Below are 26,344 nucleotides of genomic sequence, written 5' to 3' on the forward strand. Positions count from 1 at the left end.
CCTATTTCAGGCTACAATGCATTCTAGAAATATTCGAGTTATTCGTTTTAAAGAGTAATCTTAGCAGGTTAAATACTGGTTTGTAGGAATATCGGTTAAACGATACAACATTACTGCTTCCGCGAGTATCGTAGAAGGCGGAATTTCAAGACAAATGACAGGAAAAGCCATATGAGTTAAGAATGTCATTCCCATCCCAAGACGATCCCAAGATTCCACCACCGGCAACAAGTGCTTAGCTAAGCTCTTTCCCTCCCTTCTACTTCCCTCACCCACCCAGCCGGCTTATCCATTTATGTGTACACATATGAGTAAAGTATATTTCCGTTATTTTAAAAGTGCTGCAGCTGTTGCACACATGTCGCAATGAATTTACATTTTCGCCTCCCTCTTGGCTCTCTCTACCCTTGTCAAAGGTATTTTAAATTTGTCGCAATGTTTGTATTTTTCTTAGAGACTAAAGGGTATAAAATGCTTAGACCATTGATAGTAGATGAATTCAAAGCTGAAAGGAATATTGAGTTGGCGATAAGCAAGAAATTGCTTTTATTTTCACTATGAAGTCCCAAAAAAGGGTATGGGAAAGTGAATAACCCAAGCTGGGCCACATTAAGATGTCTCGTGACTCTCAGTAGGGTCCACTGTGAGACCAATGCAATAAACGATGACTCTCACATTTCTTCGACAGCTTAACCCTGCAGTGCCTTAGTCTCAGCATATTGAGTAGCAACAACAACGACTTGGCAAAGTTCAAACGAAAGGCCAGCCACCAACACGTGTCTTGATTGAAATACGGACTGCTTGAGTGATTTCTTCGTTTTGCCTGGGACATGAAGTACCTCAAGCCACATACAAAAGAGATGCGAGATGCGAGATACGAGGCAAGTTGAGACATTGACCTTGACAATCGAAGCTTTAATGAAAATGACTTTCTGACTTTGGAGGGCGCGGTTGAACAATCTATCGTTATTTGTTATTTGCTTAACTTTTTAGAGATTTTACATGCTCGTGACCTTTTTATGGCGTACCTATGACCTGATTCAGAATGTCATGCCAGTTCGCTTTGCTTCCAGGCTTTTTACACATAACTCTAGTGCCCTCGAGAACCGCCTCCTCGTCAGGAGGATTTTTTTATTATATATTACTTTGTCACCATTAAGTGCTAGGGTCGTTCATTAGGACGACAACGATAAAATACCTGCACTCATTACTCACTCGTCAGCTTCTTGTCGTTACGCGTGTAAACTTAATTTCTCCAACATCCAACCTGTTCTACCCTGTTTACACAGAAGAGTGTTAATGAGGTTTTGTCTCCAGAGTAACATTGAACCAAGCTTTTTCGAAAGTGCGGGTAATTGTGTCAACTTACCCGCATTGGGTCACAAAAGAAGATAGTTGGCCTGCAATAAGCCCAAACGACAGCGCGAGGAAAGGTGTTAGTGACGTCATTAAAGAACTCGAAATTCGGATTTTAAACCGTTGAACAGTCTGACCTGCATTATGCACCCATGCTATGGCAAGGATTCCCCAGTATAAAGTCGCAAAATGTCTGTAACAGTCGGCGAGCGCTTAGTACATAACTTTTCTTTCAATAACTTGGTTTCTTTCAGTCTGTTTTTGATCCCAAAGACATAAAATACTATATACTAAATCAATGAGGAATGAAATTCATAAAAATACGAACTTAATTAAGCAGACACTAAAAAACAACACACCGAATTCGATAGCATACAGATAAATACGGAAAGATCTCTTGAGATCTTATATGTCATCTTTATGTTATTGAATCTACATTTGAAGCGCCCTAAGGTCTGCATTAAAACGGAGAACGCTAAGGTCCAGGACCAAGAAAAGTTTTCGCAATGCAAAATTTAACATTAATTTAACAATCGTTTGCCTAAATCACGATAACACTAAAAATGCCTTATTCAATATAGTCCAAATAGAAACAAACTGTTTGCTCCGCAATGGAATTGTGAGTGATACTTGAATAAATTTTAATTGCTTTTAAATAAATTTTTATGATTCGTCTATGAGGCTTACAAATCGTATCCAAAAGCAACAATTCTTAACATATTTCTGCACTGATTTATTAATAAAAATTGTGTGTTTTATGTGTTGCCGCCAAGAAGGCCAAAGCTCGACTAACGCTCACTTATCAAAAAATGTAATACGGGGAATATGTGGCCCTATTTCTGTTGCCGCCTCTTGGGAACAACATTTTCAACTTATCGCAATGTCCAGAACGCGCATTGTCGTTGACAACTAACAACGAAAACATTTAAAGGAAAGTGTTTCACTGTCAAATGTCAGCCTTAGTTTCAATTTCAGTGTACGACGTTGTGCGATAAAAGAGAAGTTGAGTATTTTTCTTCTTTTTTTCCGGGAGAGGAAATGAAATGTGATGTGATGTGATTATGACATCATTTTGGAGTGTGTGGAAATGTGTCCAAAGCGACTTGAGCGTGACTCGAACTTGCCGAGAGGGCTGGGTCGGAGTCTGGTTATATCATACATATAATGATCTCGATGGCAAGATGAACCCTAAGTCTAAACCTGACGGTGAGCAGTAGCTTCGGCCTCTCACCTTGGCTCTACATTCATTGTTTACAGTCTCCGCCATCCATATTACACCCACTAGAACAATGCACATAGAAATAAAACCGATAATAATAATTTATTTTTATCGCGGCAATGTTGTTCTTTATGCGCGAATTCCGACAAATCAAACGAATGTTTATTGATGTGCACTCGGACTTATCAGATAGATATGTACATACATACGTATAAATATACACACATTGAACTGACAGACAGTTCAGATAAACAGCATTGAGGCGCGCCTGGAGATAGGAGACGTGGACGGGGCGGGTACCACTGAAAACGTCATCATCATAGCGATTTAGGTAAACACATACAGAAATTCATGAAATTGCGTTTTGCGAATTGCTAAACAGTTTATGACGTGGCCCGAATGAGCAGCCAACGTCATCTGTGTGTGGCCAAGATCATTTGCTGGCAATACTTAGCGCTAAAATTAAAATTAATGTTTTTGCAAATTAAGCACAAATGAATTGTGCAAACCAAAACCTACATCATCGAAACAATGCCATGAACTGGGAATTTACGATTTTTCACTACGGGAAAACCTAAATTCCAAATCTGTGTGTATTCAAAATTTGCATAAGTATTGCCGTATCTCAGCAAAATCGGAATTCCAATATTCAGCTCATTTTGCTAAACTAAAAACAAAAAGCATTTCCATACAAGCGGATTCCAACTAAATATTAAGTACATTTGTGATAAGATTGGTAATTCATTTGAATACTACTTTAAGTGGCATATTTAAAGCGTCGTTATCAGTAGTAATCCGAAATCAAGGAATTGTATCCCATTTTTAAATTTATAGAAATTTTCAAACTATTTATTCACTTCTCCATTCGAGTAACACATTCAGATACATGTGTCACATTGAAAATATCAGAATGTGACTTCGATCGATGAGGAAAATGGCCTTTTAAAGGATAAATTGCAAAGTTTAAGTACTGAGCTTATTATAACTAGATAAGGCAACCCCCTCGGATTCACTTTGAGCTAAAAATATCCACTGCCAAAGTAACTGAGTGATTCCCTACAAAAGGGAAAAGTTACAAAATAGAATTGCTGAAGCACAACAAACTCCTTCATATAACTCCTTGTCAGAACATTTATTCGCATTGTCTTCTTATACGAGCAATTACAGAGTGACTCCATGACTCTATCTCGACAACTCACATACAAACTACAGACATTATACGACCACAATGTATGATCTAAGGGTAAAATAATTGTTTTGTTCTTATAGTTTGTCTTTTGAAAATCTACTAAACTTATTTTGACCATTTTTAACTCTATTCTAGTAAAAAGTTTGGGGGCACATCAGAGGTTAACCATCTTTAGTTGAGTCTATCCTCCACATGCCAATATTTGCTGTTAATTATGTATTCCTCTCTCCTAGAGCATTGAAGTATTTTACATGAGTTTCGTCCGAGTTTTGCCTCACATTAATAACGCATTTTTGAGCATATGTACATATGTACATACATATATTGTATTTGCTCTTTTTACTATATTTACTCGCCTCTTGCTAGCTTATTGACCAGGGGACCAGGGTCAACGGAAGCCCTTCTCTCTAGTTTTTCCATGCACAGTGTTCACATACATGTTTATGTACATATATCTCAATAGGGGGTTGGTGGCTTCTTGGCGTTTATTGCGTCAGCTCACATTGCGTATGAGCAATAAAGAAAGAAATTGTAGTAAATACAAAGTATGTACATATAAAAGAAACTCTTGAGTTTTTTCTTTTTAACTTTTGTGGCTTTTGCCACTTTATGCAATTTAATGTTCCTTTTTTTCTAATTTTCTGTGAAATTTACATACTTATGCATATCTATATGATATGTATGTATATATACAAATGTAGGTATGTTTGTGTAACTCAAACGCATATTATTCAACTTTGAACTCCATCAAGATTGACTAGTTCCGTCTTGGTGGCTCACTGATAACCTTCAAAATTCAAATGTAGCACTCGGAGGCTGGGCTTAGATTTACATTAGGTTTGAAGTCCGTTTAATTTCAAGAAGTAGACATATATTTATAGTACTTGTTTTCAACGTTTCGGTATTTCAAATAACTGTTCAGGTAATCGTAATACTGTCCATTCGGCGGTATTGCCAAGTCTAGCCCTGTGACTATATTCGGCTGTGCTTAATCTCTTTTTTACATATTTTTATAGGTATATGTGTTATCAACTTCGAGCTTTGCTCGGTGGGTAGGGCAGCAGCAGTGCCTTATCATAACATAGTTTCGATCGAAAGGAGAAAGCTAGGGGGGTAAAGGGGAAATATGTCAACCAATGAAAGTAAACTCATCCGGGCCAAAGCTCGTGATTTTTTCATTTCATATAATCTGTTTAGTTGTGTCAATGTAAACAAAGTTTTTATATTGTTATCAGTAAACTATCTCTCTCTCTCTCTTGTGTCACTTAGTCTCCCGTGCGTGAGTAAAATCTCTGGCATCGGGAAAATCCTGTTGATTGTCCACTGTACCAAATTTATTTTACTGTTCTTGTTGTTGTGGGGACAAACATTAGATTACCTCTCATCGTGGTAATATTTGCTCAAATATAACTCTTTATTTTAAAGTTACTACTATAGAGTAACTAATACAAACAACTTTAGTAAAGGGCCGAAAAGGGTGTTCTAAAACGAAGTTGTGGCCTGCAATTATCAATGACCTTTGATGTCGTTTTCGAGTTAATTGCGCTGCATACACTAAGGCGGCTTAACTAGAATTTACTCTCATCTAAAAGTGATTCGAGCACTTTCTATATTAAGAATGCACATTGCGTGACCAGCAAACTGCATTTTAATTATCTTATTATACTATGTAAAGATAATGACATCCCACCACATGGGCCTAACTGAAAATTCGATCAATAAATAGCAAAAACATGTGTCGATGTAGCTAGAGAGAAAAAAAAAACCTAAATTATTACACTTTCAATTTAAATCGCTTATTCTGTTTCCGTTTAATTTTGAAAGGTCGCTCAAAATCCCAAACCCAACTCAATTTGCATTAACATCCGCCCGGACGAGGCTGATTTCAGTTTAGTCTGGTCGAGTTCAGCTGAGCTGAGTTTCTGGAGGTTCGGTCAACGCTTTGCATAGAAGCAACAAATTAAATTCGAAAACCGAAATGCTCTAGGTCGGTTGTAGACGACTTAAATAATTATTACTTTTATTTTTCATACATTTTTTGTTTTATTTGTTTTTGCTATTTGTCTCGCTAGTGTCGCCCCTGTACGTGACTGGGAATGTAAATGAAATTGCTTTTTTCTGAGCGTTTTTTCATTCAGATTTTCCTTTAAATTACCGTTGAGTAACGCCGCGGCACGTCTGCAATTTAATGTGACGATTTCCTTCTGTGCAGCTTGTGGACTTTTCGTCTTCAAGCATATAGTATAGTATAATAGACACATGGGGAAGTTCTTTGTTTTGTGAAAGGACTATAGAGGATACGGTTGTTTTTCAAAAGCTGAATCCTTCGACTAAAAGTTGCTATAGTTCACTCTTCTATAATCTTATGAACAACTACACATAAAAATGTATTCAAACTCAAAGTTTGTCAAATTTTACTTTCATATATGACTAAGAGTTGAAAAGGCGAATGAAAGTGAGTACTGTGATTAGTTAATGACACGATCGATTGAAGTAGCATGAGTCAATGAACGGAGCCCCTGGAGTACTCCATTACCAAGGGCATATTTTAATCTTGACAGGTCATCAGTTTGAATGCTTATCTACTGCATACTTATGTACTAATCAGTTTCTATTTATTTATCTTCTAATATAAGTTATAATAGGTACATGATAATAACAGCAAGATATCGATGACGTGACTCAAGTCTACACTAATTAATAATTTATATGATACATTGTTGGCAGGCGGCAGGCAAATGAAGACCTCCTCCAGGTTTCTTGTGTTTTCCACGAAACTAGATATATAATTAATGTATCCATAGCTTACTTTGCCGAAAATGCGGCACGTTAATGTAAAGCACTTGATTTTTATATTTATATTTAGGATAGACTTTTGGGAAATTCAATTCGGTTGCAGCTTAACCCTAAATACACAACGATATCAATTTTTCATTAAATGAAGCAAGTAAGTCGACTCGTCGACTTGGGTATACCATACACCAGGTGAAACAAATATTTCAAATTTCGAAAACTAAATGTATGTCTATTAAATTGTTTTTACATGTTTCATAGTATGTGCTATCTCGCTCACTCTACGAATACACGAGCACTCTAGCGCCGCTAATAGCTAACGGCCAATTCTGGCCTTGTGGACGTTCATACGCATATTTTGCATGTTTCTAGTCCGATTTCAATAAAATTTGGTAGTTTTGTAGATTTGTAATTAGTGTGCCGAATTTGAACGCGATAGTCAAAAAACTACAGGAGGAAATCGGTTTTTTCTTAATTATGGAGGCGGAAGTGGGCGTGGCAAAATATGAAAATATATATACTCTGCGCGCATACTAAGCCAGTATACATACTAAATTTGGTGACTTTAGCTTTGTTTGTTTTTGATAAAATCAGTTTTGTTTAATTTGCGGGGGCGGAAGTGGGCGTGGCAAAATTTTTAAATAGCCAGTTTCTGCGCGTCTATTAAACTAGTCTGCATACCAAATTTGAAGTCTTTAGCTATTATACTTTTTAAGAAAAACAGTTTTATGTGATTCCTGGGGGCGTAAGGGGGCGTGGCAAAAAGTTTGAACAATTAATTTCTGCGCGCTAACTAAACGGGTATACAAACTAAATTTGATGTCTCTAGCTGTTATACTTTTTAAAAAAAATAGTTTTATGTGATTCCTGGGGGCGTAAGGGGGCGTGGCCAAAATTCCAATTAACTCTATATATGTGCATAATACACGAGTATACATACCAAATTTGGTGGCTCTAGCTCTCATAGTCTCCGAAATCTGCATGTTCATACGGACGGACGGACGGACGGACAGACGGACATGGCTAGATCGACTCGGCTGTTCATCCTGATCAAGAATATATATACTTTATAGGGTCGGAGAAGCTTCCTTCTGCCTGTTACATACATTTTGGCGACTTTAATATACCATTTCACCCTATGGGTGTATGGTATAAAAACCTATCCAACCTCCTTATTTGGCCAATGTTATTGAAACAAGTAAAACAACCGTTCTTAATGTACATATGAGACCAAATTAATGTAACTAAAATTATTTTAACGTATGCCATCTCGCTCGCAAGCACATGATCGCTTTAGCCCTTTCCTTATGGCCCGCCTAGTGAAACTCTTCTTCTGCCTGTTACATACTTTAATGTACCATTTCACCCTATTAGTGCAAGGTATAAAAACCTTCACGGTCTGTAAGCCAATTGTTAATTATGGGGCCAATTGCTATTGTTTTTTGACAATTGTTAATATATTGGCTGTTGTTTGGGAAAGTGCTAATTATTTACTTGCTCTATTAAGAAATTCTCCTTAATGAGCTGGTTTTATCTATTTTTACAAAGTATATTTCGCCCACATTTCGCATACGACGTGTGGGCCCAACTGAATTCCCCCATATCATGAATGTATCGTAATTGTGTTTAAACGAATGATGAAATTTCAAAAATAGTATATTAATTTTGGTCAGAAGTGCGCAACGCATAAAAGGAAGCATCTCCGACCATGGAAAGTATATATGTACATATATTCTTGATCAGCAGGATGAGACGAGTTTATATAGCCACGTCCCTTCTTCCGTCTGCATCAACGCAACCGCCTTCTAGCTCGTTAGGACTACGGGGTTGAAATTTTGCATGTAGGTATATACTGCACAGTTTGTATATCTAGAATTCAGCCCGATCCGACCACTATATCATTTAGCTCACATACAAACGGCAAAGTCAAATTCCGTTACTTTCTGAGCGATTGTCGTGAAATTTTAGTATTGGTTAATAGTTTATTACACCCATAAACAAATGTACCAAATTTGATCACGATCGGGTTACTATGTATATCTTATAGCTCTTATAGTATCGATCGGTGCAAAACAGTGACTTTGATCGAGTACTTCGTTCTTTGCCATGCAGACTTTTTAGATAAAACGTTTTTCTATCAAAGAGGATAGGTAAGGAAAGACTAACAAAAAACCTGCAAGGGTATACAAACTGTGACGCGGTTTGAAGTTAGCCCCGGCCCTCCGGTTACTTACAACATTCCGATGTAAAAGTGTTGTCAGAAGCAACAATACGCATGTTATTCATAGTGAAGGGAATCGCAGTTGACATTTCAAATAATGTAATCTCATGCACATACATATGTATGTTAGATTTCTATATAAAGATTTCTGTATATGACTAACTGTATGTATGTTCCATGAGTCAGTTAAGACCCACAGTTTGTGCAATTAATGGGACATTTGTCGTCATTCTTATCAATATGTGGTCGCAGCATGACGCGAAGGTTACCATAATCTAAAAACTTCTTTTATGACTCCTGGCACAAGCCACTTGAAAATCAATTACTTTAAGGCCTAATTGTGGAATTAGATAAAAACAAAGTTCTCGCTTTTCCAGACAATATGAAAATTGCAAACGAACCGAACATGACATTGAATGACCTTGCTTGCGATAAAAAAGCAAGTGCCCTCGTACAATGAAATACATTTTAATTTGCACTTACTGCTCACATTAACTTAGAAAGCTTACCTGGAATGGAAAAAAAAGGAAAAATTAATATCAATGGGTATTATATGTATATATACATATATGTAAGTATATTTAATAAATTATTCATAAAAGTAAATACTTCTCGCTGTTGAATATATTTTTTGCGATCAGTAATACAAATTAACTGAATGTACTTGATCACTGACCCCGATGAGTCACTGATTCTCACCTTCTGGGAAGCCTCTATCTGTCAACACTGTGCCGAATAAAGCAAATTTTTAGGCGATATTCTTGATTGGGATAATATTTTTTTTCGATTTTCTTTTTTTGTTTAGCTTAAATTATTAAATTATCTGTTCAAGGCTTTAAGGACAAACAAGCATTTGACCAAATCATCAAAGAAATGAAAGGAGAAATAACTGATTTCCCAATCAGACGATAGATATACCCGATGTGGTCAACTCCAGGCGAAATAGCCACGCGGAAATACTTGGCCTTAACACTTAATCCATATGGCAATTTAATTTAGAATTGTTTTTAGTTTTATCGATTGCATTTGACCCCGACTATGAAGACTACTCTACTCCTTACAGATATTTATGGCAAACTCACTTTTTAAATCGTTAATGGTTCGCTGAATTTTATACTGAACACAACAAAGGAAAAAAAAAATTAAAACTTTGAAAAATGCACGCACCGTGGAAAACAATTCGCGTGCTGATGCCACATTTCAATTTCGTTTCTAACTTTGTTTTCAGTTTTCCCATTATTTTTAATTACGGCTGATTGCCCAAAACATGTAAAAGCTTTTCGCTTAAATAATTTTCGGTTTTCAGTTTCATTAACTGAACATTGAAATACTTAAACATATTGATAATTAGTTCAACTAATTTCCAAAGCCCAGCAAAATATGAATTTCAAATTCAATGGAAATATAGTCATCGGTTTATTTTACGCCACCTGCGTGAGTATGTTTCTTCAGTAATTTACTTAAAAGGCGGGAATGGAGGCTTTTGCTCCTGGAAATCTAGGCTTTTTCTAGGTTTTTTGTTAGTGGTTTTGTTCTAGAATTGACATCCTTACATTTTAGAAGTGTCGATTATATAGACAATATAGTAAAATTAATCGCAAATTCTTACGAATTTGTTGGCTACATCCTCCTAAAGATTAAATATTTAAATATAATTAATTTGTTAAAATTTGTTGGCCGACAAAATACATACACACACATCTGTTAAAATATTGGCCTTATGCGGAGTGCTGTATCATGTAGCTTAGTCAAAAAGTCAGATATCTATATACATACATATCTGAAAAGTATTTCTTTCTCAGTTCGATGATGATGTCATTTACACTGGCTACGGAATGAAAACGTTCAATTACTTTCGCATGTGAAATTATTTTGACTTATTTGATACCCCTGACCTTAAACCTTAAAATTGGTCCAGTGTCCGTTTGTCTGGTTTGATAGAAACTTGTGTCTCACAATCAGTGTAAGAGGCAATGATAAGAAGATTCCTATTTGGGATTCCTTAAAAGTGAAAATATCTTATATCAATTGAAATAACGACGAATAGATTTTAAATAAAGTTGGAGAAACTTAAGGCCATGTGTATCAGAGCTTGACCTTGGCACACTTGTCTTTGGCACACTTTTAAAAACAGAAGCTGCTTCGATTTGCATCCCCAAAAAGGATGTGCGCAGATAGTTGTAATTTAAAAAGTATTTAATAAACGAAACTTATTCAGGGAAGTTTATTAAACAAATTACAGTTTGTAAAGGTAAAGGACACTGCAAGGGCATTTGAAAGATAGCTCATTTGATATTTTTTAATTCTTACATCTTTTGCATAACAACTGGCGAATCGGTACTCTCCCACACACTCTGTTGCGTCTATTGTTCTCCCATATTGAATCACTTTTTATTTCAGTATTTTACGTATTTGGCAAAAGCCATCAGAGCAGAGAACAGGGGTGAAATAAAAATATTATTATTTTAGCATTCGTTGTGCTCTAAGAAGAGGTTGTGCGAGAGAAATGCAATGTTGAATTCAAAGATCAATGTGGAAAACTTGTCTGATTTCAGTTGATATGATTAAGTTTGAATAGAAGATGATCACAGCAAATTTCTGTACATTCAGCTACCAACAAATCAATTGAAATTATCCACTTGATGTGCTTTAATTTAGTTTCTGTTTCTGTTCGTTTCGAATACTCGCATAAAGTGATCTCGAGAAGTGGTAGAGTATTCAAATACACATCATTCATCTTTTGATTTTAATGTCTAACTTTGAGAGCAATTAAAATATGACGAAAAGCACAATTGTGTATACACACACACACACACACACACGCGCGCGCGCGCAAATAAAAAGAATAATAAAATAAACAATGCGAATACTAACTACTAATACTATGATTAGGTAACAAACAAATGGCGGTATATAAATATGGCATGTGTTAATTTCAATAACATTGAGGGAAATGATATATAGTTAGGCAGTCAGACAGACAGACAGAGAATCGGAATTATACAACAAACTGAAATGGAGTTTAACAAAGAGCAAAAAAAGCATTTGTATATTGTTTTCACTTATGTAGTTCGGATACCCTACCATCTACAGTTCGTCGAAACATGGCAAAATGGCAACACGACAAATTCTAATTGCGACACGAGGCGAGACACAAAGCGAGGTTTTTGTGGCAGTTCAAATTGAAATTGAATTGAATAATTGAGGTGACACGCACACACACACACAAATACTTATGTAGACATACATACATATATGCATGTGTATTTGCTTGATCCAAGCTTGTGGCTACGAGGTAAATCACAGCTTTAAAATTAAGATAGAGACCGAGACCAGCCTTTGCCGGCCGAGACTTGGAGCCGCCTCTCTTGACACATAAATGACATAACTGGTTATTCCATGTCAATCAAATGATCCCATTTCGCAACACTTTTTAGTTGTTATTATTATTATTGGGTAATTGTAGAAAAGTGTTTTCAATATAAGTGCATTGCATATGTATGTATATGTATGTGTGTGTCTGTATATAATGTGCCTTTACGATCATTTCGTTGAAATGGGAATGAAGGGGGTCAAGTATTACGTACAATGGCAAGATGTGTGCATTCATTTTGCCAGCAACAAATTGAGTGCACAGGATCCCGATTTGTGCCGACCCAATTAGTTTTATTTCAATTTGCCTTGCAAAATATGTAAGTCGTTTTGAAAGTTTAACTCAAGTGTTGCATAGGCTATTTACTAAACCTAAGTAAATAATGTTATTGTAATGTCAGTAAGTCCCTTTTTTACTAACTGATGTACTTTGACACATATGATCAATATGTTTATGGCCAAGTCCTCGTTTGATTTTTAAAAGGGGTTTCAAATTACATTAACTACTCACAATAACATTCATAACCACTTGAAAAAAGTATAAAACAGTCGGACATGATGCAGATCGACTTGAAAAATGGCATTCGCTTCATTAAAAGCTGATTTTTGTATATTTGCTCCAATTTACCTCAAATAGACGCAATATGTTCCGATAACACAACAAAAATGTAGAAAATTAAAATTAAAACACAGACCTACATGCTTTTAGCCACAGGAATATTGCTTAGTTTTCGATACATGGACATAGGAAGTTTTCTTACTGGTATGAATTGAACCTAACTCACATATTGCAAAATTCAAATTGTTTTTTAACGACTATCGTTTGTTAAGTCAACATCATTAGCAACACAAATTTTGGGTTCACTCTTTTGTTTTAACTGCCCAGCATTGTAATTAGGCAATACTCTTACGTACAACAATAGTGGCATGCATGTATTTGCGTTGCATTTTGAAAGTAGTTACAAATATTCATATTTCTCTTTGTACCTCTTTTAGATTTCGTTTATACCATGCAGCCATACGATAATATGGTATACATAGTATGTATGTATGTATAAATCCTCTATTGAACACTTGGGACAATTACATATCTTTGTTTGGGGAAATTCAGAGTGACTTTTGCACATTCAATTCTAAATTCTTTCTTTCTAATCAGAAAAAAAACATTATTAAAGGATTTAATTATAAGTAAATTAAAGTGGAAGAAATACCTTACAAAAGAAACTAAAGAGTGAATGGGATGGAAAAGTTAGTTATTATCGTACTTATTTACAAGTTTTCCAATTTTAATCGAAAATGTTTCATTCGACACGATATTGAAATTCCCCACTCTTGTGAAAATTTGAAATCCTGATTATCGTCCTAAGTATTTTAGAAACTTTTATTAAATGATTATGTTCTGGAAATTATAAAAATTAAATTTTAAGAGACTACACAAAACCACAAGTCGCCACTTAGTTAATCCAATATGGAAGAAGGTAGAAGGAAGCTTGTCCAACCGCATAAAGTACGTTTGTATTTAAAATTTGACATGTAATTTATAAAATAAGTATTCTCCATTAGGTGGGCCATTAGGGCTTCATCCTCCGAGTGAGCGAGATCCCATATTGTTGTTTACTTGTTTTTGTTATAAAAATATTGCCTGTAGCTTTTTTCGTATAAGTACGACGAGTTCCTTGGTCACTAATGGATTTGCCTCTCTAATTTTTAAAAGTAATTGAACGGCTTTATAAAAATAAACTGCCTTGTTCATATTTATATTTGCCAATACACTAAAGCGACCGTTATAAATATCAGTATTGAATTCTTAAATAAGATTCTTTATAGCGAGAATCAGACGGGAACATCTGCTTCTTAACGCGGATGTTTGCTTTAACTTTATAAGTGTATACATACAAATATGTATGTGTATGCTTCACTGTCGCGAATATTTTTGTAGTTTTTCAGATATCTCGTGTCCCTTTAATGTGGAGTTCCCCTCCTCAATACTCTCAATATTTACACAGTTGCAAATAAACGATATATATTGATGGCATGTTAAATCTGCATTTATTCAGCTTATTGCTCAGGTAATTGCCCAAGTAAAGTTCATTAGCTTGGTAGACTACTTATATGTATATGTGTACATATGTACATACATACCTACATATGTACGTACATTGACTTCCGCTCTATCTCCTAACTTGAGGAGCATTAATCATGTCCAACTCTATGCCACTTGTAGATTTTGTTCGAATAGTTACTTATGTGTATGTGTATGAGTTTCTTGCCCGATTACTCTATCTATCTATTTGTGTGTCCGTGTGTGTGCATGTATCCACATATATGTAATATATTCATTATCGTTCATTATCAAGTCGCTTACGTAGTAGACGTGGTTCAAATGGTTTTTTGTCCGTGGCTTTCCGTTATTGTTCAATGTTTTTCGTGTTATGCTTTATCTTTTTGTTTTGGTTTCCAATTTTTAAGTGCAATTTTATAAAGCTAGAATAACAATAACTATAAAATTGTTTGATAATTTTCATTTGACACTTTCTTAAGGTGATAAGATTGGCGTCGGCTGTCTTCTAGAGTTTAATTTAAACAGGGACCACCACAATGAAAGCAACACCCCACTTATAATGCGTATATACAAAAAGCCAAGAGCATTTGCCCTTGCCAATAGTAAGAGCCTCTAAATTTAAATAAATCGCCTTTACAGAGTGAATTTGTTAATTATTTAAAGTTAAATGAATACTGACTTTAGTTTTTTCTATCTATCTCATTTTACAAAGTGTCTGCAAATTCTTAGGGACTATTAAGTCATGCACTAAAGGTTTTTTTGTAGAATTTTTTTATGCAAATTCAGCGGAAATAAAATATAACGCCTCATTTTAAATGTGAAATCAAAAAATTGTCTTTAATCAACAATATTTAATTTGGTAAATATGAAGACACAGCAATTATCCATTACAATTAAGTCAGCAAATATTTGTCATTACAATTTTCAAGACCCAATATAAAAAATTTCATAAATAAAACTGACAACTGACACAGATAACTGGCCCAAACAAAAGAAGTTGGGAGAAAAAAGGCCAATATCAATACCAAACCAAACCAAGCACACAATGAAGAATTTCAAAATCACAAATAATCATAAGTTTGTGTGTAAGTATTGTGCGATTTCTTGAACAACAATATATAGAGACCGAAACCCCGATGTGCCGAACGAATTGGCAAATAAAATTCCCTATTAATAGTGCCTACTCTCGCTCTTCTCTCTTTCTTCTCCCCTTTCCCGGTCGATGTGGGAAGTGAGATCTGCGTGGGTAGTGGATAATGTACATTATTTGATTTTTTTTTTTGGTTGTCTCTTTGTTGCTGTTTGTTTGTTTAATTTGTTTTAAGACAAATGAAAGTGTAGCAATAAAATTACACATTTTGTTGTTAAAGAAAATAATTAATTGCCATTTTTGCCACTTGGCTGACAATTGTTTTAAGTTTTTATCTCTGACTCTGTGTACTTGAACTTTCTACGATTTTCACTTCGTCAAACTTGTTTGTTCTGTATTTTCGACGATTTCGCCAATGAAAACGGATAGTGTGAGGGAAATATAGAAGATGAAACGTGATTAAAGATAAATGTGAAAATCATTTATAGATTCCTTTCAACGCTTAATTTTAGAAAACTCTCACAAATTTAGAAATTAGAACTCGAAAAATGTTTCCCAAATTGCACCGACATTCCCATACACTACGCGGTTCCACAATATGTATTGGATTCCTCTTTAATTTGACATGTAACCTCCTTAGACATCATGGAATATAAAGAATCTATTTTTTTAAAAATTCAGATTTATCAGTAATTTATTTATCAAAAAGAAAATCCAAACTAACGTCAACTTTGTATATTTTCTACAAAGTATAAAAATTGAGCTCGATAAATCAACGAATTCCTAATCTGCTCATAAAAGTGTAGAAAGTGGCGAGTTCTCCTTATCTCTCCGACTGTCTGTCTCTCTGTCTGTTTGTGTCATTTGATGCTGTTAATTAAAAGACTATAGCAACAAACGAATGTGATGGAATGTGTGCTCAGATTATATCGAATGGCAGACGGAAGTTGAAATGAGTTTAATATGTACACACACACACACACACACACACAAAACATATATACTTACAAGTATATATATTCACATACTTTATTTATAGCAGTCATGTAGGTGGAGAATCTTCAAATCGATGACTAAACAGGAGAGAAGAGTTCGATTCCCCGAAATGCATTTCTGCCTCTTTTCTAATTTGCTCTTAACATAAAACTTTGTCATCGCTACAAAGTAAACGGATAGATCATTTTTAAATGTTCTGGCCCTTGTCAAAGAAATTAATGCCAGATAGATATACATAGGTACATATATCTAACTATACATAGTATGTAGTTGAGGCCAACTGATGTAATAATCGCATTATTCAAAAGTGTTCTCTTTGTACATAATCTTAATATCACTTCCATGCTAAATGTCTTTCACCATCTCTCTTTATATAAATGCATAATTTCATTTCAAAATAAAGACATTATTTAATTCACATCTGCTTTGGTTTATTAATTTTTAAACCGAAACAAAGACCCCTTTTCATCTCTGTTCATGTGCATATCGAAAATCCAAGTCAGGGCCAAGGTTTTCAACTTGGTTAGTATGCGAAGCACAAGCCCCACGAGGTTCTCAAAACATTTTTGGACAAAACCCCATACAGACACCAATAAAAATCATTTAAAAATGTCAACCAAAATTCAAAAAAAAGTCCACAAAAAAGTGACAAGGGAGGGGGGTAAGAAGGCAGGGAATCCCCCAGCTGAATAAATTGACAGTAGAAAACAAAACTCTGAACTCGAGTCAACTGGTGTGTGTGTGTTTGGTAGCCCCAAAATGCAATTTAGATGTACTCATTCAGCCTTCACACTGTGTGCGTGTGTGTGTGTGTGTGTGTATGTATATCCAGCAGCTTTCATATACAATGCCAACAACTGTTTTCGGTTCGTTTCGGTTGCAACTGCGCTGCAGTTTTTTTTTTTTTTTTCTTTTTTGTCAATTTCAATTGTCTGTCTGACGTGGGAATGTTGCTAAATAACCAGACAGACTATTTTGTTAAACTAACTAGTTGAGCCGTAGGCAGAAAATTTCTAAATTAAAGCGCTTCCGCATTTCATTTCAGTTTGGATTAATGTTGTTTTTTTTTTTCTGTAATTCGCCTGAAAACTGGGGGAAATCTTTAACATCCAAGTTACATATTACTTTGTTCTGTTTGTTTCGCGGTCTGCAAATTATATAGTTGGCATTCAAGCTAAGAAACGACTCTAACTAATCAAAAAACTTTGCTGGCCATGAATAAAGAAATAAAGTTTTACCCAGTGTAACGACTCAAAGCAAAAGAAAATATAAGAAAAACTAAAGCAAAAGATTAATTTAGTTTGTAGATTTTAGCCAACAACTTGACTAAATGTTGAGTTGATGTCTCCAAGCATTCTTAATCATGTCCGATTAACCTATTAAGCTTAATTTAAGCAGACATTATTAAATGCTCTGAACTATCTGAACTAACACAGCTCAGAAAATCCCAGAAAACCTTTCAATGCCAACATATATGTATGTATGTACATATGTTCGTTCCAATCTAAAACTCAAACTCTTGAAAGCCATAAAGTTCTCTTCATTCAAAATAAATTGCCAAATGTTTGGCCAGTTTTTTTTCATTCCGATCTTATTCATTCGCTCCGTCCCCTTCTTTTTCCCTCGCGGTAGTCATATACACGCGCCATGACAAACTGCCCCTCCTCCCACCATAAACCGAAAAAAAACAGCCAGAGAACTGATAAACGAAATTAATCAGGCAAGAAGAACAACAACAACGAGAGCAACAACTAGAGAACAAGTTAGACGCAAACTTTTAGTGCAAATATAAACAAACAAAAGAGCCAAACCAAGTCACTTTAACGGAAATGACAAAATTGTCAACAAAATTACAGAAATTAATGCCGAAACGGAAGCCAAAAGAAAACACATTGGGCAGCACTTGCTTTGGTCGTGCCGACTTTTGAATACTCTTGAATACTAATTTCCAACAGACAGGGGCAAAACGGACCAATTTCGGCCTCGATCGGCCTATGCATTATACTCTCAGAAATGCTTCATTCCAAATTGAATGTATCCTTTTTGGGTAGGGTATAAAAGAGAAGGCAACATAGCAAATTCTTTTGGCATGGGATGTGTATACATTTTTGTTGTTGATTCGTTTGGCGCCTCAAAGTTTTCTGTTTGCCACGCACTTTCGGCATAATTTTTACAACGTGAAAGACAAGTCGGATGATTAGGCCAAGTGGAGGGAGCTGGGGAACTGTGCGGTTAGGTGGGTGTTCAGGTGTAGTGATGAAGCGCCATTAAAATTTTGCGCACTTCTTTTATTTGTTTATAATTTGTTATAATGTCAGGGTTAGCACACATTTCCGAAAGAGGGGAATAAGTGAGTAGAAGGAATCAATTGAATTTATTGGCAAATAGCATTTTAGTACTTTTCTGATGAAAAACAAAATTAATTAGGTGACAAACAACTTCACCCTCTCGTATTTCATCATTTTTCATATATATTATATGTATTAAATTTCGTCAGAAGTGCTCAACCCATATATGAAAGTCTCTCTTACTACTTTAGTAAATAATTAGTTTAATAACTGCAACTTTTTCACATAAAAACATGAATTCCACCTGTATTTACGTTTGGGAGCCATTAATTTACCACTTCATGGCACGACAAACCTAATTGTGATCATCTATCAGTACTATCCACCGAAAATTGTCTTTATTGACTACTCTCACAGAACAAATTTGTCGATGGATTTGAATAAAAAGTTGCCTCTTTAATAAAGGATTTGAAATCGATTTTTTGGTATTTTGAAACAAACAATCCAACTGCATTCCATCTCCGTTCTAGGTCTATCGTTTTAATAAAAGCAGATTATGTATTTCAGTCTAGACACAGGCTAATCGTTCGCTTCCTTTTCAGAAATTGCAAAACACGGAAAAAAAAAACTTATACAACTTTTTGAATTGGTTTTTACGCCCAAATCTCAAAGAAACATTCAATGGTTGGTCTATTTTTAAATGAGTTTCTGTATATGCGACTGGAATAAAAAAGTAAAAATAAGGCTAAGAGAAAAGTAAGTCGAACGCGACCCGAATGAATTCAATTCATCTGAAGGCCTGTCGCTGAACTAAACTATGTATTCGTTTATATGAAATCTCTAGAAAATGATTTTTTTATTCCTATTCAAAGTCCAAAGGCAATATTTCCTCAACTCAAAAACTGCATAAGGAGTAAGTAGGTATAAGGAACAGGATAGCCCCAGCAAAGTCAGAAAAATTTTAATGGGTTTGACGGAATGTTCCTATAAATTCATCATTTTTGTTCAGTATCGAAAACTGTGCAAATTTATTGCCAGACAACTCTCGCTGCAGATCATGTGTTGTAGAGTGCCAAGGGGGTGGGGCGGTGGAGAGGGTGGAACACGGGAGACGAGACGAAAGGGAGACAAAGACCTGCTGCTGCTCTCAAGTGGCGAAATATGATGATGATTTTTGCTTTCTGCGGTCGGTCGGTCTCCCCGCTCTGTCATTTGATATTGCGTGTTGCTGCCAGTTCACTTCAAGTTTTCATTACGAATCCGTTCGGAGGCTGGCATGAAAGAGGCGTGGCGTCGACAAGTGCAGCAGAAATCGGCGATGAAGATGGAGAGAGGGCACACAACTCAAGGACGTTGCCTGTTGCCGCTGTTCCCTGCCTTCGGCACCCGTGATGTTATTTTTGTCGTTTGCCTTTTAATTAAGTTCAGTAAAATGACTGTGCGGAGTTGTTTTTGGGAGTGCAATGCGCCTGAGTGATTTAATTATAGATACATATGTATGTATGTATGTTATATTACATATGTATGTATGTACATATTACAACTTGAGTACAGGAATCTCAGTTTATCAACTGCTCAACTGAGCAGAAACTCAAGAGATTGGAGAAACATCAAAAAAAAAAAAAAAAATGATATTAGAAAAGAAACTTGGATTTCAATTTACTCCGATGGATTGCTCTTTTAACATATTCATACGTACGAATCATTTAATCTTTCGAGACTTGAATTTAATGCCTATAAAACTTAACAAAAAAATAAACATTACAAGCAGGAAACATTTGCGTAAACTAAGAAAAATGTCAAAATATTTGTTATGCTTCGAGAACCTTAGACATTAAGCAATTGGCCAAGAAACTGAATAAATAACCTCCAAACAAAGAACCGCTAAACCGAAAAGCAAAACAATAATGATGAAAAAGCAGCACAAAAGAGATCATGAAAAAAACGAGTTTTTGTTTTCCGCTAAAAACAACTTAACAAGATGGGCGGAAAAGTCCAATGTGGAGAGAGAGGGAGAGAGAAAGAGAGAGTTTACCCAAATATGTATGTAATTCTTGTCTCCAGATCAAGTGAAATTGACCGAATATTGACCCGAATCCGTAGATATTGACTTATCAACTGATACTTATTGCACGATGTCTTCCCCAAAATAGGTCAGATATCCTCCCCCTCTCTCGTACAGGTCAACGAAACTAATAGGTTTTTTAAATTTATTATCTTTGCACACACACACAAAGAGGACAAAAATTGGTAGATTTTTACATTTGAATAACTTGAAATATTTGTTAGAGATTGCTTCTCTTTGGTTAGTTAATTAACCAAGTAAATTTGCATGTTGTGCGAGACATATTTTGGGTTTTGGTTTCTTTTATCTTCGATTCGCTTCGACTGGGTTTGTTTTTATTAACCAAGGTCGTTTGGGTTGGTAAAGACAGAAAGAAATGAAATCTTATCAGTATGCATATAGTCAATTTGCCGACGATTAGAAGAAGAGGCCTTTCTTTATTACCTGCACACACACTCACCCACATAAGACATACATATACACACAAATAAGTTGTTAAATTCATGTTGATTCGATTTGGTCGTTTCAGAGACTTATCAGTTTGAAAGGGGGTGGGACTGCCTTATTTTTTGTGCTATCTCTTCTGTTCACCCGTCACTATCAAGACGACCAGTCATAAATTAACTTGTCTACAGGTTCTTTATATAGCCGGATCCGAGTGATTTGTGCGTCCACCGATACAATTTTAAACCCCCTCCAACTATTTTTCAGATCCGTCCATGTCCGTCCAATCGTTATTGTCGTTGGTGCAGTTCAAGTTCTTGATTTTATTTTTCTCGGTTTATTTCTAAAGTGTTTCATTATGGTGAATTTCTTCGAATTTTAACCATTGGCTAATCTCTCAATATAGATTATAATGAAAGCTAAACAATGAAAGCAAAATTAACTTTGTTTTTCTTATGTCATTATATTCGGCAAAGATGACTGTTATATCCTTAAATTGTAGTGTAAATGCTACCAAGTTTGTACAAATTGGGTTCAGAACGCCCCTTCCCACCCACCTTTCGCTGCCGACCCAGCGCCACGCTTCTTTGTTAAATCATCGGCAAGAAACTAAAAATAAACTTGGAAAAAAGAAAAAACCAACAACAAATAAACTTAAAAAAGAATTGAAGGCGGTTTCCCAGATATGCGAATTGGTACTAGGAGGAGGCAATGGGTTGCGAGACGAGGAATTCGAAAGGTCAGCGCCCCGCTTTAGTGATATATTCTGAAACTAAAAGTTGGCCCACTAACAAAATAATTGATTTTACTGCAAACCCTCCTCTCGATTCCCCACCATTCTTTCTTTTTCCGGGGTAGGTTGTTTTGCCCCCGCTCAAAGTCCATACTAATTCCTGGAAACAGATGAATGTATAGTGAGGTTGATTTTATCCAAACGGCACGCATTGGAGAGCGTGAAAAAACTCGTTGTAACCAATTTGTTTTGGTTTAAACATCATAATGTTGTTGGTAACAACAAAATCAATATTTAAGCAGACCCAGAAACAGGGTGGTTCAGTATTTGGTGGTCCTTACACTTGTTTTGCCTTTCCTTTCATTTCGTTTCGTTTCGTTTCCTTTCCGTAACATAACGTGACAGCAAAGAGACTCTCTTTAACAGTCAGAGTCGGAAGTCGGAAACACTTAAGGCAAGGCACACACAAGATGAGGCAAGCTTCATAATGATTATGTGATATAAGTGGAAAACGAAAACGTTATGCCAAAGAAGCTTTTTTAAATAGTTTCAAGTAAAAAATTAAGAACGTTCGTATTATGCACAGAGAGAAGATTCCGAGAAGGTGCCAAGATGTTTGTGGCCTGTGAAAAACTTTGCATCCAGTCCTGGATATACATACATATGTACTTGAATGAAACCCAATCCCAAACCCAACAGGAGTTGCTTCGATTGGTAGACTTTCAATCCTTGCAGCTTTACAGCATTTTCCATATGCTCGACCGAACACTGCGGATAATTCTAAAAATAGCTGCAGGGCATCATCCACAAGTTATGCCTGTTTGGGTTATGCCAATTTATGCTGGAGCGACTGCCTTGAAGGCATTGGCGTCTGAGCCGCAGCTGAGCATTCAATTTGTTGCAAATTCTGTGGTTGGGCGCAATTTCAATCAAAATTTTTCTTTTTTGTCAAGTGCGAAAGAATTTTGTGTGCCGGTGGATGTAAGCCTCTAACCCAGCGTCAATAAAATTTAACTTTGCCAGTTCTTCAACCGAAAATGAGGGAGGCAAGATACATAAACGTAAATCTGTGTTTTCTATGCAAATCGAGTGCACAATTTTAAAGATTCCCAAATATTTGAATGATTAAAAAGCTCTCTTGGCTTTAAGCAATCAAATCCAGCCGGAAGAATGGAGGTAGAGGTAGTCTGGGCAATTGAATTGCTTAATTATTTTTGTCTACAAACTGCAATGACTAAAGGTAGGGATACGGATACAAGTACGGAGATACACTTGGTAGATAAACAAAGCGTTGTAATTTTATTTGTATGCTCATGACAATGATTGAAGTGTGGGTAGAAGAAGTATGAGGAGGGGGAGGAAGGCTTAGGTCAAAGCACTAAGTACAACCCAATTCCCAGGGCTAGTTAAGGTGCATAGATAGAGACAGCGATAGAGATAGAGAAAGAGAGCACTGAGAGCTCTTGCCGAACCAGTTAAACAAGATTTGAATGAGGCGCTTAGAAGCAAAACCAAAAGGCAAAACACAGTGAGCAATTCCCCGCTTTTGCAATACATATGTATGTCTATATGTATGTACATATGTATGTACATATGTATATCCATTCAACATCTAATAGAAAGTCAAGTTCACCGGAAAAATGCAAAAAGAAAAAATGCAACTTTTTGCCATAGTTCCACTGAAATGAAATCTTAACATATTTACAGTTGTATCTTGCATTATTTGAAATTGATTGACCATTGGAAATCCCAAGAATAAAAATCAATGGAATATGAATTCGAAACTATGAAAATTTCACCGACATCGGAATATGAATTTTGAAGTTAACAAAAGTTAAATCGGAATTTTAAAATGTGTTTTTTTCTAAATTTAAGCAATATACATATGTGAGATTTTGACCATAGTTTACCTTAATCCTGTTTTTAATGGGCGACAGCGTTAGCTTAAGTCGACGTCGGCGTCACAGCTGATAATTGTGCAAAGGCGAAACAGAAATATTACAGAATTAATAGGCACACACCACACATAGATACAATTGTTATTTTATTATTTTTTGCAAAAACCAACAAAAGCAGTAGCACAGCAAAATCAACAACAACAACCAGAGGGCAGTTCTACTCGACGACGACGAGCAAACCGAGCAGCCTTCGAACCACTTGCCGAGGAGGTTTTTCAATGGATTTTCCAGCAACAAAAACTGTTGGATCCCCTTCTGCCGTTTCACCAATAAGGTGTGTCGTTTAATTTCTCTTATTTAACGATAAAATTATGTAGATTTCAATTTTTTAATTAATTGCAGCTGTAATGTTGTTGATTTTGGTTGCGTTTTTAATGTTGGGTTTTCTATTTCGAAGAGAGAGAGAGAGAGAGCAAGCCACATAAATGGAGTAGCAAGAGAAACAGAGAAAGAAAGACTGTAGGTGGTGCCTCAGCCCCCCTCTTCGACTGGTTTTTCTTGCGCATCTTTTCGTTTTCTTCGTTAATACACATTGTTGATGTCGTTATTAGATTTTCATCTTTTATTTTAATTTTTTCAGCACTTGAACTAAGATTTTTCACCACACACGCAGACACACACACACACCCACAATTGCAAATATATATATCTGTTTTCTCATAACAAATTCACACATTAACAAACACGGCACGACAACTTGCATATTATTTTAAACATTTTTCCTGACGTTTACCTTCTTATTATTCTTGCAATATTTTTTATTCCTAATCTTTTGTGAACCAAAAATACACGGATGCGAACCGAACGCTTTAACAAATTCACAACTAGTGATGAGAATTCCATCGATGGCTTCGTCGATACTATCGATTGCTGGTAAAGTGCGATAACCACACATAACCATCTCAAACAGGCTGTTAAAAATAGTGGGAGTAAGACATTAACTGTATTAGTTCTAATTACTGACTTTTTGTTGAACAAAAACAAAAATAATTTGAAAGGTATTGTCACAAATAAGAAACTCAGTTTGGTAAAGTACTAAGATGACTTAAAAGATAATACAAAATTAAAGTGGATTTACTTTTGCATGACCTTAGGATTGAGCTCTAGAATTGGTTGGATTATTAGTTATAACAGAACAAGGAATAAGTTTCATATTTTTAAAATATAAAACAAAAGAATATATGAACATACATGTACATACCAATTCTTTTTACTGTCAGTCAGATATTGTTAGGGACGAAATAGTTTAACAGAAAGATATATTTATATACATATATATTTTTTTTTCTTATAATATAATCTTTTCCTTAACGAAATTTTCTGAACAATTGAAATGAACAAAAAGCACAGCAGCCGCCAAACGAGCTTGTAGTTCCTGTTGACTTAAATCATGGGCCCATTCAACACGGCCCCAAAACTTTAGTTGATATTCCTCCTCCAGGCGGGCCAGAGCGACAGCCTTTTCCACGGTGATTTGCTGTTCTATAACAGCACAGGCCAGCACAATTGATTTCAACGTATCTACTGCAAAAATAAAACCTACAAGACGCAAAAGATTTGAAAAGGGCGGGAATTGTTATTACCTATGCCAAGAATAACATGGATATTCATTAATCATTTACCGTGCAATGTCTCCAAATTATATGACTGAAAGTGTTTGGCAATTTTTATTTTGTCCTCGTCCGTAACTAGTGGAGGAGTTATGTTCATAGTCTTTTGAAGACTTGTCTCGAAGCGCTGATTGAACCAGTCGATTAGCGGGTCCCATTCATTGTGTTGCAACTCCTGCAGATCCTGTTCATCCTAAAAATAGGTAAAGTAAATTAAAAACTAATTATAATGCGGAAACGCTTTAACCAGTACACACATCATACTGAAATAACACCGTATCTGTGGCTATGAAGTTCAACAAATAATTAACCATATCAAGTTTTGATAAATTGTTGGGATTATCCAAAGCTGTGAAGCACAAGGCGGACAAGTGCATCCTTGATCGTTCAATGTGCTCCTTTTGGCTGTCGAATTCCGTAGCCACTGCAATGGCTAGAGGTTCACTTTTAACCGTGAAAAGGGTTCCTTTAGGTGTCTTTAGCTTTCTATGATCCAATGTAATCTCATAGCCATTGTCAGTGCACAGGACTGATGTTTTCTTGTAAAAACGCTTCGGTGGAGTGGCTGTAACATTCAAATTCAAAAACATAAATACACATGTACATACATACATACATATGTACATATATCGACGGCATGTTATTTTTTTCTTTCGCATCTGGCCGGCAAGTAGTTGTTATGAAATGGATGAGATTTCTTGCTCATGTTTTACTCACCGTATTGTCGTACAGTGCGTGAGATTGGCAGTTGCCATTTGCTTCTACTTCTTAAACAGAATGATCTGATTGTGCCAAGTACCAAATTTGTATTCATTTTAATTAAAATTTGTTCGGGTAAAACAATGGACAAAATAATGCGGTCCGAGATTTTATTTACTTGCTATATACAGATTCCAGGGCTGGAATATATACAGTTGTTAAAACGGCTAAGCATGTTAAGTGTTATAA

General features: G+C 35.7%; 2 protein-coding genes across 2 annotated transcripts in view; both read right to left on the minus strand.

Moving 5' to 3' along the window:
* The window catches only part of LOC137581741 (serine-rich adhesin for platelets), a 37,278-nt gene extending 12,659 nt beyond the window's left edge, over positions 1–24,619 (minus strand). The window contains exons 1-2 of the mRNA XM_068296032.1: positions 24,520–24,619; positions 23,739–23,795 (exon numbers count right to left, since the gene is read on the minus strand). The gene's annotated coding sequence lies outside the window, so the exon portion shown is untranslated. The remainder of the gene's footprint in view (positions 1–23,738; positions 23,796–24,519) is intronic.
* Positions 24,620–24,980: 361 nt separating this feature from the next.
* Positions 24,981–26,308, minus strand: l(2)k14505 (ATP synthase mitochondrial F1 complex assembly factor 2 homolog l(2)k14505). The gene is made up of 4 exons (XM_068298689.1): positions 26,114–26,308; positions 25,654–25,961; positions 25,409–25,589; positions 24,981–25,325 (listed from the first exon to the last, which is right to left on the minus strand). The coding sequence occupies exons 1-4, from the start codon at positions 26,208–26,210 to the stop codon at positions 25,075–25,077; spliced, it is 837 nt and encodes a 278-aa protein (XP_068154790.1). The 5' UTR covers positions 26,211–26,308; the 3' UTR covers positions 24,981–25,074.
* Positions 26,309–26,344: the final 36 nt, after the last annotated feature.

Source organism: Drosophila tropicalis, unplaced genomic scaffold (assembly GCF_018151085.1).
Source record: "Drosophila tropicalis isolate 14030-0801.00 unplaced genomic scaffold, ASM1815108v1 contig_1009, whole genome shotgun sequence".
In the NCBI taxonomy this organism is placed as follows: domain Eukaryota; kingdom Metazoa; phylum Arthropoda; class Insecta; order Diptera; family Drosophilidae; genus Drosophila; species Drosophila tropicalis.